Genomic DNA, 20,508 nt, shown 5'->3' on the forward strand with positions numbered 1-20,508 from the left:
AACCCTCCACCTGCACTCCCAAGCCAACCCCCCTCTCAAATGTGACAGCGGGCATCGGATCCTTTCCAGCTTGTAGTTCTCAATGAAATGTAAGGTCGCTGATGAGAGCTCTTGTAGTTCATTGATTCTTCCTGCTCTGCAGTAACCATTTTGCCTGTGCTGGAGACAGTACATGCAGACCGCTATACTGAGAGTCTGCAGGAGTCTGACAATTGCAAACATGATCTGCAGGTGCCTAAGAGGGAAGAAAAAAAATGAACTTTATCCTTTAAGGTTTGACCAGCATCATCCGTCTGTCATCATAGAAAATCTCCACCAACAAAGTATTTGGAGGTCATTTATTTATGTGCATGATTCCCAAGCAACGTGAATTTAAATGTCACCGTGTATTGCATTCCATTTAAAATCTGACACAGAAGCAAAACAGATAAATAGTTAGTTCAATGCCATCTTTGACATATATTTAGGAGTCTCTGATCTTGGGTAGAGTAGCTACTTAAAAGTACTTTTCTGTGACTTTCCTAATCCTTGTATAATTGGGGAAGTTTAAATGTGCTATACTATGTATTGGCAGAAGATGGTTTATTTGTTGTAACATCTTTTCTTATTTACAGGGGCTCCTAGACTTGAAGAGTAGATTTGACAGGTTTCTTCAGGAGTCATTTAGTAATGACCGTCTTTTCAAGCAGACTATTGCTGGTGACTTTGAGTACTTCCTCAATCTGAACTCCAGATCCCCTGAGTACCTTTCCTTATTTATTGATGACAAACTCAAAAAAGGAGTTAAAGGAGTAAGTAATTTTGTCCTGGCAATGCATTTTTTTTTCCACTATCTGTAAATCTTCATCTGTTCTGAGTGGGCAAGTGGGGTTTTAACTACTCCATTTACTAGTGGAACTCATATGAGTCAGCCATACTTAAAGTGTAAGTTCACCTTTTCACCTTGATTTTTTTTTTGCATGCTAATCTCAGATCGAATATGTACATGTATATCGCTCTAAGGCGGTTTTTCTTACCCTGCTGCTCCAAAAAGCCTCTATCCCACGTGGAGGGTGTGAGCCCTTTATGCAAACAGATACTTAGAAGAAAGGAAAGCTGGACGGCCACACTCCTATGCAATTTCTTTATTCAAGTGCCAGATATAAAGGTGAACTACAGTTATCAGCTTACATGTTTCACACCAAGGTCGGGTGCTGAAACATTAAGCTGATACCTGTAGTTCACCTTTGTATCCTGCACTTGAATAAAGAAATTACATAGGAGTGCCGCCATCCAGCCACCTTTTCTAATCTCAGATCGAATCTGAAGAGTTTACTAAAGTCACAAAAATTCTCGTGCGACAGAATAAAAATTCAGAAGTGATGTGTTTTTTTTATCAATTTGTATTGCATTTTCGAATGACGGCTGTACTGATTAAACGAAAATTGTACGATCTGGCTTTGTACAAAAAAAATTTGTGCATTTCCCGATCTCTGCAGCCGAGCATCAGGACAATGTCTCATTGCCTGTGATTAGCGCAGCGCAGTGCTGACTTCCTGGCGGGCTCTGCACGTGGGCTGTGCGAACATGCTGGAGCTCATCCTTACCGATCAAATCCACCTGAAAAACTGACTGGTGGAGCTGATCGGATAGCCCATGTGAAAGGGCCCGAACACCCTACAGGGACAGCCACATACTGATCAAAATTTAGCCAGTGCCTGCTGCACCTTATAATTTTGCATCAGTGTATGGACAGCATAAGTATGTGGGGAATGAAAATAATCTTAAGTACTTCCTCAGTATCTCGTATCTCTATAGAAATTAATGGTGGCTTATGTGATTGATGGCACCTGTAAGTTACATGTCTGTGTCTGGTCATATTGGCTTCCATTTTTATTTGGTGCAGGGGACAGGAATTGAGATGAGCTGTAAATGTTGGGTAAGATTTTTTTTGAACCTGTGACAAATCTAACTGCTGTGTAGACTGAGGCTGGCTTCAGCTCCGACTGAGAGGAAAAACAATAGATCCTTTATTCTAGTAAGCTGGAACAGTGCTCCTAGGTAATTTTCCCGATGGGCACTGCTGAGGCAATATTAACACCTGCAAGAGCATGCGAAGGATACTTTAAGTTACAGCAGCACTTTTAATACTATTAAGCTATTAATTGTGTGGTGTCTTTAAAGTTGTCTAACATTAAGGGATTTTTTTTCTTTTAAAGCTCACAGAACAGGAGGTGGAATCCATACTTGACAAGGCAATGGTCCTTTTTAGATTCATGCAAGAAAAAGACGTGTTTGAACGTTACTACAAGCAGCATTTGGCTAGACGACTACTTACCAACAAGAGTGTGTCTGATGACTCTGAAAAGAATATGATATCCAAATTAAAGGTGACTCTTCTCTTGTTCCTTTCTTCTCTATGCCACCATGTTTGAAGCACATTGGGTATTACAGTTCCAGTCAGAAGACTTCTTGTCTCTTTCCCATTTTTTTTTTTTTTTTATGCTTTGTAAGTACAGATTTTAGTTTGACAGTGAATGCATGGTATGGCATTGGTCACTTATTTGAGGCCACAAACTTTGTTTTTTTACAAACTACTTTTATACTGCTGTGGTGGTGTGTGGGTTTTTTTTTTGCTAATATTATTGTGGCTGTTAAGTCTTAGTTTTACAAATGTTTAATAGTGCACCCATGACTTAGAATTCAGAGCTTTATGGGTTTTTTTCTTTAAAGAAAAAGCACAGCAGAAGCCGTTTGCTTTTCAGATTCTGGGTCTGTTTCACTGAGACAGGAGCTGAACATAACAATTCCCCAAGGGTGACAAGATTGTAACCAAGCAGAGGTGTTGTTTAAAACTAGAAAAAAAAAGCTTAGGCTGGGATTGGCTTTAAAAGGGAAGTCTCATGGTTTTTCACCTTAGCCCAGCGGCTCCAGCGCTGTCTCTGTCCTCATTGAATAATTAACAGTGGAAGCAACTGGCTCCCGCTGCTGTCAATCAAATCCAGTGACACAGGAGTCGGGGGGGGGGGGGGGGCTGGGCAAGTATAACATGTTTGTTGTTTTTAGAAGAAAAAAATTCAAACCTTTGCAGCCCCTTTAAAAGTATGTTCTACTCAAATTTCCATGTTTAGAACCATTTTTTTTTTTTTTTTTTTTTGTTTCCTTTCAGACCGAGTGTGGCTGCCAATTCACTTCAAAATTAGAAGGCATGTTCAGAGACATGAGTATTTCAAACACTACTATGGATGAATTCAGGCAACATCTGCAGACAACAGGGGTATGAAATGTCCATGGTTACGCAACATGCCTTCCTCTTCCCGGTGTGTGGTGACATTCTTATTTGTGCTTTTGCCTTGTGTTTCAGGTCTCCTTAGGAGGGGTAGATCTCACAGTCAGAGTTCTTACGACTGGCTACTGGCCCACACAGTCGGCTACACCGAAGTGCAACATCCCACCTGCTGCCAGGCATGCATTTGAAGTATTTAGAAGGTAAAATAAAAAATTATAAAAGCAGACAGTTCTGCCTGAAAACTGACATTCCTCTGGTTTTAAACAATTATACATGTTTTCCGTGACATAGTTTTGTGTTTTAGCTTGCTCTTTTACACCCCATTTTCTCAGTATTCCTAATATATTGTAGAACAGCCCTCCGTTTGTTATCCTTATACGTGTGAAATGCTGCCCAGAACCTTCCTTTTTGTGTCTGTCCAAAGTCAGCAAAGTTTTTAAGACCAGCTCATAGCTGCAGTAGTAGCTGTGAGCTGGTTTCTGTGTTATGTTGCAGGATATAGAGCTAAAACTAATATGGGTGACCTGTAGAGCTGCCAAACCACTTTTACGGGACTCGTGGGTCTTGTTAGCCCCCTAATGATAGCAATAAAGTTATGTGCGTAAAATAAAAAGTGAAAAAATTTAAACTATAAAATTAAAAAATATTGAAAGTTCCCCTTCGCCCTGCGCACGTTCATCTTTGTGCCTCTGTTGAGTGCATACATGAGTGTAATTTGCTACATGTCATAAAATTGCTGTGCATGGCAAAGTAAAAGCAAGAATTCTAGGTCCCTCATTTACATTAATGCTAAACTAATGAAGCTGTAAAGGCATTTAAAACATTACTACCTGATAATTGGGATACTGTAATATTTTGCAGCACATGAAGTTTTGAGGCTAGACATATTCAGTATTTACTCAATACTTGTGTGCGCTAAAATTGATTCTAGAGTTGTACAAGTATCACTCAACATTATAATTACCATTGCTTTATTCTTAAGGGCTTCTATGATCAGAAAATTTACTGTATTTATCGGCGTATGTCACATACTTTTTTCGCCCTGAAAATAGGGGGAAAATCGTGGGTGTGTGTTATACGCCGACAGCGTACCTCGGAGGGGGACAAGTGCCGCTGGAATTCACTGAGCCCTCCTCTCCACTCGGCTCTTACACACACAGTCCTGCCTCCACCACCGGCATTGTACCAGTGTTCTGTCTATCACAGGCGCTGGTCCAATGCCGATGGCGGAGGCAGGATTGTGTATGTGACTGCCGACTAAGACGAGTAAACAGGAGATGACGACTCTGCGATTTCTTATGAGAGATGGTGAGCTGCATTGATGGGGAAGATGGGCACAGATCAGACTGCTTTGAGGCTGCAGATGGGCACTAATCAGGCTGCATTGATGCTCACTGACCATTATTTTGCTTCAAAGTGGTTTATTTAAATAAAAAAGTTTCCCTAAAACTTCCCTCTTAAATTGGGGTCCATGTTATACACCTGTGCATGTTATACGCTGATAAATATGGTATATTCTGGGGGTTTTAAGTAAATGTATAGGCAATGCAGATTTTAACGCATGTGAAAAATGAAAATACTGCTCGAAAGGAAAGTGGTTAAAGTTGGAGGCTGCTAAAATCACACGCTCAATTATTTTCCTTGAAACTATAAGTAATCCAGTGCTTGGGGATGTTTGACTTTTTGAAAGCTCTGGATTACTTGGGCCCCTTTCACACAGGCACCTCTGTGAAGCAGAATCTGCTTGCTTAGCGGGGGATCCAGCCGCTTGTGGGGTGGATTGGGAATAAAGTGGATGTCCTTTACCCGAGTGCTGAGAAATCTATACTAGCGTCAATTATTTTCCTAACAGAATCTAGTTTGAAAATGCAGTGCATGACCCCTCAAACAACTTACAGTCCCACTATATTCTGTTTGATAGCAACAAGAATTGTCCACTGGATGATGGGAGATTTTTTTTTATTTGCATTTATGATGTGCTTAGAAGGTGTGGCCCTAAAGGAGCTCATGTTCTATACACAGGACTAACTGCCCAGAACCGGTTACAGATATTCTAAATTGTTACTGTTAAGAGGCCATTTGAGGCTTAGCAGAGATCTTTTAACATCTGTTCTGCTGCAATTTACAGTTTGTGAGCCCTTGCTCATATATCAGTGTAAGTAATTCAAATACTGTGTTTGCTTTGATTAAAGGTTTTATCTTGCTAAACACAGTGGACGGCAGCTGACATTGCAACACCACATGGGTTCTGCAGATCTTAACGCCACTTTTTATGGACCTGTCAAAAAGGTTAGTCGAAAGATTTGAATATAGGTAAAATGGTATCCTAGAAGATGCCCCAGATAATAAATCATAGTTTGTTAATGTGAATGGATGTGTGCATTTTCTTTCCAGGAGGATGGCTCAGAGGTCGGTGTAGGAGGCGCTCAAGTTACTGGTTCCAACACACGAAAACACATACTGCAAGTCTCAACCTTCCAGATGACCATATTAATACTCTTCAACAACCGAGAAAAGTACACTTTTGAGGTAGGGAATGAAATCCTTTTTTACCCCTATTGTATTTTTTTCTTGTCTTTTACTTACAAATAAGTTGACTACAAGAGTTCTATACATATTTACTTACTACTTCTGCAGTTGTTTAGTTTTCAGTTGCAACCCAAAAAAAAAAAGTTGATTTAGAATTTTACTTATTGAGTTCCATAGGTTATCTACTATTTGATTTGCATAAGTTACAATCCACGGGTTTGAAAAAAGGAAAGGAGGATGGGACTTTATATGAAACATGCATCCCTGGAGATATCACGATACAAATGAAAGTGGACAATATTGGGTATAATTAAAATCATGAACATCAATAATATTGTAAAGCAGGTAATTAGCAATCACTGATTTATTGTATAAAGTATATAGTAGTAATAGTATTCACAAGATAAAATAATGACATATTAAGTTCATAATATAAACCATAATAAAAACCAAATACAACTGGAATATATCAGTTATAACAGTGATGTTGATAATATAATCCGCTATTGATATAACAAGTTCATATTGTGTATATATGTAAAAAACACTTTCATTGGAGCGTGTCTCCCTGGTAAAAAAGTGTAACTGTAATTGTTGGTACAGTCCAATTAATAAATATGGCAGTGGATACTAATATATAAATATGAACAAGAGGGCATCTATTGGCTCGACGCGTTTCGTGGCGACTGCCACTCTTCAGGAGCAAGTATGAGGTAGATGTCTAGGTATTGAAACACATAATTAGTTTGTATAAATTGTACAAAATAATGAATAAATTGTATAGGGAGAGGAGAGGGAAAAAGGGGAAATTAACCTCATTCACCACGACCACTTACAGAAATGCCAGGGAAACTGGACACAGGTGTGAAGGGTCAGGGGCCGACCAGAAACAGCATCAGCCTCGGGAGCTGAGGTGGATAAACCCAACCAGAGATGGATAGCCAGGAAGAAGCAATGTAACCTAGGGATTGGCCACCTTAGACGTAGGAAATGTGATCCAGGGATAGTGGACATCTGTAAAACAAGGGGAGGGCGGTATGTGGTGAAGAATGTAGAATAGACCAACAGGTAGGGTATGATAAGGGACTAAATACAAAAATTAAATAAAAAAAGGAATAATGATAGTGATCAATGGGCCAGAAGTGGGAATGTTAAGTGCAGGGACTATGGATTATCGAGATACCAAGAGGGTGACATAGGATAGAGTGTGTTGGAAGTGGCAAATTGACCTTAATGGTGATGGTGGAATAGAGGGATAACCAACTAATCCCAAGAGTAAGTATAGGTAGCAACAATAAAAAAAGTATTGTGAGTGAAGGTGAATACATAAGCTAACAAAGAGGGAGGTAAAGAAAAAACAGTAGATATACATGGATTGCCAGTAAAACTGAGCGAGGTACGAGAGTTTCTCATTGTGATGTGGGCTAGCCCCAAGGGAAAATTGAATCACCTGGGAGGAGTATAAATAATCCAGAATGGGTAATGGGTGTCCACCAACGACACGTAAACGTGTGTATGTACAATATGAACTTGTTATATCAATAGTGGATTATGCTATCAACACCACTGTTATAAATGATATATTCCAATTGTATTTGGTTTTTATTATGGTTTATATTATGAACTTATTATGTCATTATTTTATCTTGTGAATACTATTACTACTATATACTTTATACAATAAATCAGTGATTGCTAGTTACCTGCTTTACAATATTATTGATGGTCATGATTTTAAATATACCCAATATTGTCCACTTTCTTTTGTATTGTGATATCTCCAGGGATGCATGTTTCATATAAAGTCCCACCCTCCTTTCCTTTTTTTTTCAAATTATTACGGATGGAGGCGCCTGGCGTTACATGCCTTGCGCTCTCATATAAAGTCCCATTTAGTTGTTTTAGTTTTTACAATCCACGGGTTGCAGGAAAGAAATTTCCCCCATCAACAGACAGTGTTGATGCGAGAATCTCTCCTGCCGGGCCATTGTCTTCTCCCGCCGGGAGAAGCCTTGCTTTGTTCAATCAAGACTACCCGATAAGGTTTGAGACACTGATGATGTAAACAGTCTTTATAGCAAATTAAGAGTGTGGAAAATGTTAAAAGGAGCAAGATGACATGAATGAAACGCACAAATATTTGTCTCCTTGAATGTTTAATTCCCAATTGTGTGTAACTGGGCTTTATAGACTAAGTTTTTTTTTTTTTTTTTTTTTTTTTTTTTTTTTTCTTTAAAGCGGTCCTGCTATATTTTTTTTCTCATTTTAGACAGTGACAGATTCTCTATAAAGCCGATTCAGTAATACTCATGTTTTAGAATGCTTACCTAATGGTACTGTTTTTCCATTGCAGCCACTAAAATATACCCAGTGCTTTTGGGTATAAGGCTAGGTTCACACTACTGCGGCTGTGATTTGATCTGATTTTTCAGTGCAATTATGTAGTGCGACCTGGTTTAATTTTTGATTTGGTTTACATATTCTGTGGGACCAAAATCGAGCTATAATCGCACCAGAGTAGCACAGGGCCCTTTTCCAAATGCGTGCCGTGCTACATTGATGTGAACAGGCACTTTTAAAAACATTGTCATTTCCATTGTCATGCGATTCTGTGCGATTACGTTACATCTGGAATCGCACATATTGTGAACCAGGCCCAAGGGAGCATGAGACCTCTCTATGGGTCATATATTCTAGAGCTGCACGATTCTGGCCAAAATAAGAATCACGATTTTTTTGCTTAGAATAAAAATCACGATTCTCTCACGATTCTCGTAATATCTTTCACATTATACAAAAAAAAAAAAAAAAAAAAAAAAAGAAAATGGGCTCACTTTACTGGTTATATATACAGTATTTTTTTTTAATTCATTAAAGTAATTTTTTCCAAAAAAAATTGCATTTGAAAGACCGCTGCGCAAATACAGTGTGACATAAAATATTGCAACAACCACCATTTTATTCTCTAGGGAGTCTACTAAAAAAAAAATATATAAGTTTGGGGGTTCTAAGTAAATTTTCTAGCAAAAAAAATGATTTTAACCTAAAACCAACAAATGTCAGAAAAAGGTTTAGTGTTTAAGTGGTTACACTTTTTTCACTTACACAGGAAGTCTATTCCATTGACAAACTGTTACAATATTTATACTTAAGTTCAACTGATAAAGCATGTTTTGTTTCTTGGCAGACTGCCCAGTTTTTCTCTTCCTTTCTTTTGAGGGCTGTGGCTTCAGAAGAGCGGAGAGAAATCTTTGCATAGAAAGAATTGTGAAACACTTTAGTCAAGATCGCGATAACGATTCTTGACGATTGATCACGATAACGATTTTTTACGATTAATTGTGCAGCTCTAATATATTCCGAACAGCGTGACATTAGCACTGTAAGCTTGATGTATTGTATTTTGTGCTAGTAAAGTACTGCGAATTTGAGCATAACTGGATTGAGAGGTAGGCTTTAAAGAGGACCTGTCGCTTTGCCCTGAATAGACAAGCTAACATTGTCTATTTAACTACTTGATGACCGCTTAACTGGGAAAATGTCATTATTTTGCATTTTAATACCCGAGCTATGGCTGCAGCTAGATGCCATAACCCCAGTATTAAAATTTTCTGCAGCCTACGCTCTTTCTGATAAGTGATTGGAGCGGCTGATTAGCTGCTGGATCACTGTTAGAACCATCGTGGTAGGGAGGGCCCCCCATTTTCCAGTGGTTCTCAGGCTTACCTGGCTCATCGGGAAGCCAGAGAACCGATCTGGCGGTTGCGACGGCTGGCCATGGGGATCAGCAGAGGAGGCCTCTGCTCATATGACCTAGGAGACCGGAAACAATATCATGACATCACTTACAGTTTACAGCGATAAAAAAATGGCCTTGTTTACAAGCATTAGATCTGTTTTTTTTTTCTTTTTTAAAGATGGATAGATAGATATAGTGCTTTCTATTGTAGAGGAGAGATGTGGGGCCTTCTTAACCCCAGATCCCTTCCATAAAGAGGACTGGTCATGCCTTATTTCTATCACAAGGGATGTTTGCATAAAAAAAAAAACAAATGGACAGTGTAAAAATAAAATTTAATAAAGAAAAATTCAATGGCCCTTTCCCCCCTTGCTCATGCGCAGTGGTGAATGCTTATGTAGGTCCCGCCTACATATGTAAATGTTGGCACCACACACACGAGGTATTGCCACGAATGTCCGAGCAAGATCAACAATATTTCTAGCACTAGACAGCCTCTCTAACTCAAAACTGGTATCGTGTAAAAAAAAAAAAAAAGTTAAAGCCTAGCCTATGGAGATTTTTAAGTACCATAGTTTGGCGCCATTCCATGAGCATGCACAATTTATGCATGACATGTTCGATAGCCATTCCCTCAGCGTAACAGCTTTCATATTTTACAAAAAAAATTCGCTTTTTTTTAAATTTAATAAAGTGTATATTCCAAATACTGTGTAACATAAAAAATTGCAATAACCGCCATTTTATTCTCTAGGGCCTTTGCTAATAAATAAAGATATATATATAATGTAATTATGTTTAGGGGTTTTAAGAAATTGTCTTTCTAGCAAAAAAAAACCCTGCTTTTTACTACAAATTGTCAGAATACTGGTTTTCTGTAAAGTGGGAAAATAGGAAATATTGTTAATTACTAATCTGCTTAAAAGACTTAAGGTTAATGGACTGACATATTGTTAAATGAAACGTTTATAATAGTTTATGAATGCATATGTTGTGTCTCATCACAGAATCTATGTTAAATGTCTCTTTTCTGCACAGGAAATCCAGCAAGAGACAGATATCCCAGAACGAGAGCTGGTGAGAGCACTGCAGTCTCTTGCCTGTGGAAAGCCTACTCAGAGAGTCCTCACAAAGGAGCCCAAATCAAAAGAAATAGAATGTGGTCACGTGTTCACTGTAAATGATCAATTCACTTCCAAATTGCATAGAGTTAAAATCCAAACAGGTGGGTAAAGCGGCACAAAGTAGCGGAAAAAGCACATGTTTGTTTCATCTCATTTAGCAATTATGGTCATTGGAGATATCTTTTATCTTGTCTGTCTGGCAGCACTATCTGATGGATGTAATAGTACTTCAAAGATCCAAAACTCTGCTGCTGCTGGTTAAAATGCGACTTCCATCTGTCCTTCAGTGTCAGTCCTTTCCAGTCTTAAATATAAGAAAAATGTCAGGCTACCAAAAAAGTGTGGCAACCTAAATATAGGCAAAAAAAAAAAATTTGTTGTAACCAAATTCAAAGACACCCCGAGTAGGAGTGTAGTAGGTGCCGGGCAGTGAGCACAGGGCCCGACTTCCTATAGTGGGATCATTTAAAGTTGATAGCTGCTGACTTTTTTAAATTTTTTTTTTTTTTTTTTTTTCACGGATGGAATCCTGCTTTAATTTTGCAATCTATAATTTTTGTACTTCACGATAATAATTTTTGCATTGGTGTTGCCAGGCCTGTTTTTGTTTGTTTTTTTTTTTTTTTTGTTTTTTTCTACTGCTTTATGTATACATATATGGGTAAAGGTATCAGATACTGTCCTCTGTTGCATTGTTTTGCCTTCAGCAAAATCTTTATTTATAATCATTTAAAAATATTTTTTATCTCTCATAAATTATACTAAATGGGTTGCATGATCAGTAAGTAATATGATTTGAGCTTTGCATTTACCTTATTTATCGGCGAATAACATGCACCCCAAGTTTAGGAGGGAATTTTAAGGAAAAAAACTTTTTAAGGAAAAAAACTTACATTTAAATGCCCATCAATGCATGTCATTTGCAGCCTTGTCAGTGTTATTTGCAGCCTTGGCAGATCATTTGTGGTTTAAATATGGCGCTGCTGCAGAGATACACAGAGCCAGTCTTGGCTCTGCTCGTAGTCCTGCCCAGTCCCGCCCTGTGATGGACATAACACAGGTCCAATGGCGTGACTGTGAGCTGAGCCGAGAAGAGCCGACATACATAGCCGAGTGTACTCGGCTAGCTCCGCTCAGTCACGCCCAGTCCCTGTGTTATGTCCATCATAGGGCGGGACTGGGCGTGACTGTTAGCGGAGCTAGCCGAGCCGAGTACACTCGTCTATGTATGTATATCGGTGGCCGGCTCGCTCCGCTCACAAACAGAGGGGGGGGGATCGGCGTATAACACGCACCCTCAACTTTCCCCTGATTTTAAGGGAAAAAAAGTGCGTGTTATACGCCAATAAATATGGTATTTGTTTTTGTTCCTCTAGTGGTAAAAGGGAGCACTACATCACTTTAAAACATGTCCATCAAAATGCATATGTATGCACTAGTTGCTGAAAAAGCAGTGAAAATGGAGCTGCTTTGGCATTTGTTTTTCACTGTTTTTTGTTTTAGGTTTTGATTTTAAAAGGCTTTCTGTGTATAAAAGGACTAGGGAAAGAATGTAAGAAACCTACTTCATGTCACATGTAAATATTAGACTCCAGACCTTTATAGCATGTGATGGTGCAAGGGACAGAAATATCAAACTTTAGTAATGCAAATCTGTTGGAAACTGGATGTTTTTTTTAATCTACACTGTACCTTTGTTTGGCTATACATTTGAAATGTGATTTGGTTATAGAGCTTACACTTTCTAAATGGTTATTAGGTAATTTTATTCCTTGCCATTTAACTGAGACTGATGTATAATCTACTTTTGCAGTGGCTGCCAAACAAGGTGAATCGGACCCTGAAAGAAAGGAGACCCAGAAGAAGGTTGATGACGACAGAAAGCATGAGATAGAAGCTGCTATAGTCCGAATTATGAAATCTAGAAAGAAAATGCAGCACAATGTATTAGTAGCAGAGGTAACGCTGAATAACCTTTTTTTATTTACAATTTCTCTTTTGTACTGTGTAAATATTAAATACCGATATCGTAGCCCTTTGTTCCCTATAAAGAGGAACAGAACTTTGGAAGTTGTGCTAAGAAATGACAGGTAAAGAGTTGCTGCTCTTAGAAACTCCAACAAGGAGAACCGTGAGCAGCGCAAAATTTACATCACTAAATTTGGAATGCCACTGGAAAGGCTGCTATAGGGTTTGCTGATGTCTCACACAGCTAGCGGGTGCCGGCATCCAAAGAGCTCATCCCGGCTCCAGGGAAATGTACCCAGAAGCAACTGGTGGAGCATCACACGCTGACAAAACAGCCAAAATACAAGGAGGTAAGATTTGGCTTCAGCCCAGTCTTCTGTGTTTTGCACCTACAGGGCTTACTGATGGAGGTGGGAGTGCAGCTGTTTCGTTTGTCTATTGTTGATTGAGGCGGCTTATGAGGCATAAAGATGGGTGTCAGTATTGTACTCCCACATCTATGAAGAAGCCCTGTGGGTGGGGTGAAGTGTGTCAGAGGGGCGTGGCCTGGGAGCAGCCTGGCCTGGAGCTGCATCTAGCAGCCTCATATTCTGGCCGTGTTTACAGTGTGCAGCACTCATCGGTTGCTTCTGATCACCAAATCTCATCCTGTCATGAGACTAGCATTCAGAGATATACAGCTATGAGATTGTAGGTACAAGAGTGCCTAGACACACTCGCATACCAGGTAATGCACTGCTTTAGCAGGGCTTTTTTTCCCCAGAAAGAATTTAAGAAGGTACATTTTTAGGGTACTGCTTGGGCATAATTGGTACTTCTGGATGTACATATAACATAGCAAGTCTTCATTTTTAAAGGTCAGGACTCCTTTTAAAACCATTACATAGCTCTGCTACTTGAAGATGTTTAAACTTTTCCACTACATTCACAGGGACAATTGGCTCTGAATGCAGTCTTTCTGTGTTGAGGGCCAATCATCTGTTCCTAACCACAGGTAATCACTCAATGTGTGATGACATGTGGACTAATGGGGCCGCTGTCAGCCTGCCATTCATCTGTATGGGCTTCCCGGCCGCAGCTATTCATATATCTCTTGATTCCTGCCATTTAAAGAGTTGATTCTTTACAGTACGAATCCGCTGTTGGTTGCTATTGATCCATGTGAAGCTCTATTTACTCATTCTCTTCTGAAATTCATACTTGAACAGTGTGGAACTAAATTTTTAATGAAAATAAAGTCCCCAGATGGTAGTGGTTTCTTAGTACTGACATTTTGATACGCAGCATATATTCCAAAACTCTGCATGTTAGACTAGTGTGATCTGCGTGAAAACATTTGAAAGTCTTGCATTACATGTTTATATACAGTGAACGAAAAAGTATTTGATCCCCTGCTGATTTTGTAAGTTTGCCCACTGACCAAGAATTAATCAGTCTATAATTTTAATGGTTGGTTTATTTTAACAATGAGACAGAATTAAAAAAAAATCCAGAAAAACGCCTTTCAAAAAAGTTATTAATTGATTTGCATTTTAATGAGTGAAATAAGTATTGGATCCCCTATCAATCAGCAAGATTTCTGGCTCCCATGTGTCTTCTCTGCAGGTAGCATTAGGAGCACTCTTAAATTGAGTGCTCCTAATCTCAGCTTATTACCTGTATAAAAGACACCTGTACACTGAAGCAATTAATCCGATTCCAATCCCTCCACCATGGCCAAGACCAAAGAGCTGTCCAAGGATGTCAGGGAAAAGATTGTAGACCTCCTCAAGGCTGGAATGGGCTACAAGACCATCGTCAAGCAGCTTGGTGAGAGGGTGACAACAGTTGGTGTGATTATTCGCAAATGAAAGAAACACAAAATAACTATCAATCTCCCTCTGTATGGGGCTCCATGCAAGATTTCACCTCATGGAGTTTCAGTGGTCATGAGGACGGTGAGAATTCAGCCCAGAACTACACGGGAGAATCTTGTTTATGATCTCAAGGCAGCTGGGACCATAGTCACCAAGAAAACAATTGGTAACACACTATGCCATGAAGGACTGAAGTCCTGCAGTGCCGGCAAGGTCCCCCTGCTCAAGAAAGCACATGTACAGGCCCGTCTGAAGTTCGCTAACGAACATCTGAATAATTCAGAGGAGAACTAGGTGAAAGTGTGATCAGATGAGACCAAAATCGCCATATTTGGAGGGGAAATGCTGCCTATGACCCCAAGAACACCATCCACACTGTCAAACATGCAGGTGGAAACATTATGCTTTGGGGGTGTTTTTCTGCTAAGGGAACAGGACAACTTCACCGTGTGAAAGGTACGATTGGTGGGGCCATGCACGGTGAAGTCTTGGGTAAGGACCTCCTTCCCTCAGCCAGGGCATTGAAAATGGGCTGTGGATGGGTATTGCAGCATGACAATGACCCAAAACACACGGCCAAGGCAACAAAGAAGTGGCTCAAGAAGAAGCACATTAAAGTCCTGGAGTGGTCTAGCCAGTCTCTAGACATTAAACCCCATAGAAAATATGTGGAGGGAGCTGAAGGTTTGAGTTACCAAACGTCAGCCTCAAAACCTTAATGACTTGGATAGGATCTGCAAAGATAAGTGGGACAATCCCTCCTGAGATGTGTGCAAACCTGGTGGCCAACTACAAGAAACGTCTGACCTCTGTGATTGCCAACAAGGGTTTTGCCACTAAGTACCAAGTCCTGTTTTGCGAAAGGGTCAAATACCCTTTTCACTCATTAAAATGCAAATCAATTCATAACTTTTTTTGAAATGTCTTTTTCTAGATAGTTTTGTTGTTCGGTCTCTCACTGTTAAAATAAACCTACCATTAAAATGATAGACTGATAATTTCTTTGTATGTGGGCAAACATACAAAATCAGCAGGGGATCAAATACTTTTTTTTCCCCTCACTATATTGCAAAAATAGTACGGCTCAAACCCGTGGTAACAAAATGCCCATAGAAGCCAGATCTCAGCTGTGAAAGACCGTGAATAGTTTTTATGGACATTTATTGCATGCTCGGACATGGATGAACCTTCTGCAAAAAAGAACCAGCAAATTTTTTTAAAATAACTTGGTTCCAAAGCCTTTAAGGTTTTTCATCTTAATGTATTCTATGCATAAAAAGTATGTTTGTTTTAATAATTAAAAAAAGCTTAATGTCACTTTAAAACTGACCAAACTAATTTGCATCCAGCATTGTTTTCCATAATTACGGTAATAAAAATCAGACCTTGATTTTTAATTCAGTAGAAAATGTTAAACAAATGAAAATGCTATGGACAGAACTGATGGGACCCCAATATTTTTTTTGCAAAGCATTTAAAGAAAATCACTGCAAAGAAGTAATTTCTGTAGCTTTTTATGAGCCTTTTCTTTGCTATTCTTTGATTCTCTTAGCTGTGTTATGGGCCATTATTCTATGGGAGGACCCATGACCAGCGTCTGACACATAACTTTTTGACAATGGACAGTATATTTTGCTCCAGAATTCCTTGATGGTCTTGAAATTTTATTGTGCCCTGTACCCCATATTAGATGCAGCAAAGAAGCTGCAAAACATAACCAAGCCTCTACCATGTTTTGTAAAGTTAGCAAAATGTTCTTTTCTTTGAAAGCCTTATTTTTTTAGCTGTGAACTTGATGTGACATGCCACAAAACTTGACTTTTGCCTCCCCTGAAGCTTTGTGGTTTGTCAGTAACCATTTTACCAAATTCCATACTGGCTTTTTTACTTTTTCTTCCAACAGTGGAGTCCCCCTGGGTAATCTTACTTTGAGCTCACTGATGGTGCGATCAAGCACTGTTGTACCTTGTTTTTTGAGTTCAGCTTCTCAGACAACTATGTCCTTTGCTTATTATGATCCATGCTCAGTGTGGTGCACACAGTGATACCAAACAGCAGAGTGTCTACTTTTTTTTCATTGAATAGCTGTCTAGTTACAAGATTTAAGACGTGGTAATAAGTACAGAAAACTCACTACAATCCACCTATTCTCTCTTCTAGGGGTACCACCAAACCTGGCCAGGCCATTTTAGAATATGTTTGTAGAATAGCAATAATTTATCTCTCTTCACACTTTTCTTTTCACTGACCTATCAGACATGCAGGTATACATGGGACAGTTGCTCTTCATTTCATCAATTTTTGGGAGGCATGAAGCATTGTTTCAATAAGCTGTAAGCTTACCAACAAATTTGTCAAATGTTTAACTTCCTAAAGAAAGCAAAAACTGGGTAATGTACGTGATACTTTGAAGCTTCAACGGTAGTTCATTTTTCGGGACAAGCTTAAAAGAGATCTAAATTCTTCTTCCAGTCCAAGTAGCTGATCTCCTGAAAGTCTGTCCTGATCAATGAACTATTAGTGCAGATAGTGTCATGTACATTACATACTTTTGTTACTAGTAGACTAATATGCACCAGTCACCTTTTGCAAATTAAATGACTTCCCCCATTATGGTTTTGATTTGGATATTTTTTTTTTTTTTTTTAGGTAACACAGCAACTGAAGGCCAGATTCCTTCCAAGCCCAGTTGTTATTAAAAAGCGCATTGAAGGACTTATTGAACGGGAATATTTAGCACGAACACCTGAAGATCGCAAAGTGTACACTTACGTAGCATAAAAAGTGCGCTTTGCAAATGAAATTACTCTTGGACTTCATACCCCTTCGCATGGACTGGGAAGTTCTTTTAAATCATTACACGGTTACGAACTCCATCTATTAAATTACAGTACGTGTTCTAGAACATGCACAACACGCCTACAAGAATTTTCAACATCCAATTTCCCTCGGGGGGCCTTTGTAGATATCATTTATACAGTTCCTTTGTGGAATTGTTAAAACCCAGAATTTTCTTTCTCTCAATTACTGTATGGAAAGAACGAACACCAAAAAAAGAGAAAATAATAAAAAAACTAATTTAGGAAATTCAATCGCGTTAATAAAATTGTGGGGATTTTATTCCCTCCCCCCAAAAGTTAGTGGTGGTGTAAGTCTGTTTATGTCCTCCTTCTTTTTTTTTTTTTTTTGTCAACTTTTTTTCTTTAAATATATTTTAAATGAGATTATTTTCTCATGGTTTGCAGTTCTGCTTAAAGGTATAAAAAAGTAAATTTTTATTAACACGGGGAATGTCATTGCAATAATAATTTTGGTTGTGGGTTACTGTCTTATTTGATACTCACAGATAAAATTGAGTAAGCCTGATGCATGGGATGGCTTTGACCTAAAGAAACAAGATATAGTAATATATTCTCTCCTAAGTGTATGCAAGTTATGGAAACAGCCACTTGACTCTTGTTTGTTTGCTCTTATTTGTGCGGTTTGCAAAGGTCACGGTCTTTCGATGCTACAGTGTGCTTGAAGGCTAAAAAGGTTTCATTACTTGGTGAGCACTAGGGTTTTCTGTATCTTGCTGGTGATCCAATTCCTCACTTGAGTTGATCCAGTTCCTTTGTTCTCCATATTTGCCAAAATATAGAGATTTTGTAAGACGGTAGTAAAATCGGCTTTATAAATTATTACCTTCTTATGTTGTATGATATTTCTTTTTTTCTTTATCGTACATCATAGGACACAGAGTCTCAAGTAATTAGTGGGTTATGGGCCTACCTTCAGGTGTTGACACTGGTATAACCAATACAGGAAGTTGACTCACCTATATAATCCCTCCTCCTTCCAGGAGTCCTCAGTTTTTTTGCCAGTGTCTAAGGTGTTGGTCACGAGTGAAGATGTGCTCTGAGAAGCTCCAGGGAGGGATCCATGCTGGATTTAAAAAAACCTCCACAACCGGATCCATCCTCGCCACTGAAGGCCATAGGATGGTACCTGGACCTCGATTCAAGAACGAGGTTTTGCCTGTAAGCTTCTCTTTGAGAGCTGGACCCTAGGAACCAGGACTGTTTTTGGTCTTGCTACATTACCTAAAGTTGTACCTGAGGGGTGCTATACAGGTCCAAAGGAGCGGAACCCCTATTAAAAGGGCCCCAGTCTTTGAAGGTTTAACTACGCTGCCTGCCGTGATGGGTGAAAGTTGGATCTGTCTGTTAAATCAGCAGTATCCTGCAGCGAGGAAAAGGTAAGGGAAGAGGCTAGGTACTGTAAATAGGTGCCTGTGCTTTCCTTCCATATTTAAAAGTATGCCTTTTAAAATGTCTCCTCTAGAAGAAGTAAGTTACACATACCTTAATGTGATGCTTCAAACAGCTCTGTGTTTGGCTTATAAACAGCCATGTGTGGTCCCAGCAGCCACAGGGGGGGTTCTCGGTGAACAAGGGACTCTTCTAGAGGAATCAAGGGGATACAGCAGTTACAGAAGCAGCATTTCACAGGTTAAAGTACTCTGGCAGCTAATGCAGCCTTAGGAGACTTCCTGACAGGCATGGGATTTTATCCACAAGCCACTAGTTCAACTATTGAGTATTGCTTCATATAAATCATGTTATGTATAAATAGATCGCTACTATTATAAAGGCTATATATCTGCTGATAATAATCCCCTCCCCCTCCCCCCACCGGGAGGCACGGTGACCACTTCCAGTTTTTTATATTTAAAACTTGTCCTCATGTACTTAGCTTTGCTGGGTATTTTTTATTCAAGATTCGCCAGCCTGTTGATACAGGTAGTACTTTCAAAGGTACAGCGGCATTGCAGACTCTCGTCGACAACGCCGCCTCCTCCCCTCGTGTTTGTGTTTTAGATAAACAGAGCGCGCGCGCATAGACTGTCATGCTGAGGAGGAGGGGGCAGGTTTGCTAAGGGGCGTGTTTCTACAGTCAGGCAGCGCTGTGTGTAGGACGTAAAAACGTCCACACAGCTTCACAGTCTGGAAACACATGGTGGCCTTCGGGCGCAGTGTGCTGCAGGCAGCAGCATAGGTCCTCAAGGTTTGGGGGTTGCCCTATGGGTTGTGTCTCCTTCCCCTCAAGTAGCATTGCTATGGGACGTCCCACTAAGTAATTACTTGAGGCTCTGTGTCCTGTGATGTACGATAAAGAAAATAGGATTTTTAAAACAGCTTACCTGTAAAATCCTTTTCTTAGAGTACATCATAGGACACAGAGCTCCCGCCCCTCTGTTTTATGGGGTGAGAGTATATTGCTTAGCTACAAAAACTGAGGACTCCTGGAAGGAGGAGGGGTTATATAGGGGAGTCAACTTCCTGTATTGGTTATACCAGTGTCAACACCTGAAGGTAGTCCCATAACCCACTAAGTAATTACTTGAGGCACTGTGTCCTATGATGTACTCCAAGAAAAGGATTTTACAGGTAAGCTGTTTTTAATATCCTATTTTTATTCCCCAGTAGGAATTTTAAAATTTTGCTGGCTTCCACATTTCTTGTCTCTTGTGATGATGCTGATGATGATGAAGCAATCGCAAAGATGCACTTGAGGGTATTTAGTTTTCTGCAGATAACCATAGGTTCTCAAACTTTTCATTAGGACCTGCCATCTGAGCATGTTATATTTCTTTACACGGAGCTCTAGCTGTTGATTAGTCTGCTTGTGTGTAACCGGAATAAACCAAATATGCACTGTTGATGAAGCTTGAACATGTAGAATCTGTAGTATAGAACTGGGGTGTCCAACCAGGGGCCACATGTGGCCCGCGGAGCCCTCTGATGTGGCCTGTGACCTCCTGTTCTGGGATGGCTGGTTGGCAAGCACAGATCAGGATTGCCACCCTAAAGCATCAGTGTTGTGAATGAAGCCAGGGGGGTAGAGGAAGCAAGTGGCTTCAGAGCAGAGGCGCATAAGCCGATGCTTCCTGTATAGTGCTGGCTCCTGGCACAGGCGGAGTGATACCAAATGCGCTCTGCCTGGGATAGCAACAGCCAACGATACCTGAATGGAATACTTATT

General features: G+C 39.7%; 1 protein-coding gene across 1 annotated transcript in view; it reads left to right on the forward strand.

Moving 5' to 3' along the window:
- CUL3 (cullin 3) overlaps positions 1-17,624 on the forward strand; it is a 150,166-nt gene extending 132,542 nt beyond the window's left edge. Inside the window, exons 8-16 of the mRNA XM_073625939.1 lie at positions 615-791; positions 2,199-2,369; positions 3,149-3,256; positions 3,344-3,468; positions 5,461-5,557; positions 5,663-5,797; positions 10,575-10,761; positions 12,474-12,619; positions 17,134-17,624. Coding sequence (XP_073482040.1) covers positions 615-791; positions 2,199-2,369; positions 3,149-3,256; positions 3,344-3,468; positions 5,461-5,557; positions 5,663-5,797; positions 10,575-10,761; positions 12,474-12,619; positions 17,134-17,265 — 1,278 coding nt within the window. The 3' untranslated portion in view covers positions 17,266-17,624. The remainder of the gene's footprint in view (positions 1-614; positions 792-2,198; positions 2,370-3,148; positions 3,257-3,343; positions 3,469-5,460; positions 5,558-5,662; positions 5,798-10,574; positions 10,762-12,473; positions 12,620-17,133) is intronic.
- The last annotated feature ends 2,884 nt before the right edge of the window (positions 17,625-20,508 follow it).

The sequence above is a fragment of the Aquarana catesbeiana genome, linkage group LG04 (genome assembly GCF_042186555.1).
Source record: "Aquarana catesbeiana isolate 2022-GZ linkage group LG04, ASM4218655v1, whole genome shotgun sequence".
In the NCBI taxonomy this organism is placed as follows: Eukaryota; Metazoa; Chordata; class Amphibia; order Anura; family Ranidae; genus Aquarana; species Aquarana catesbeiana.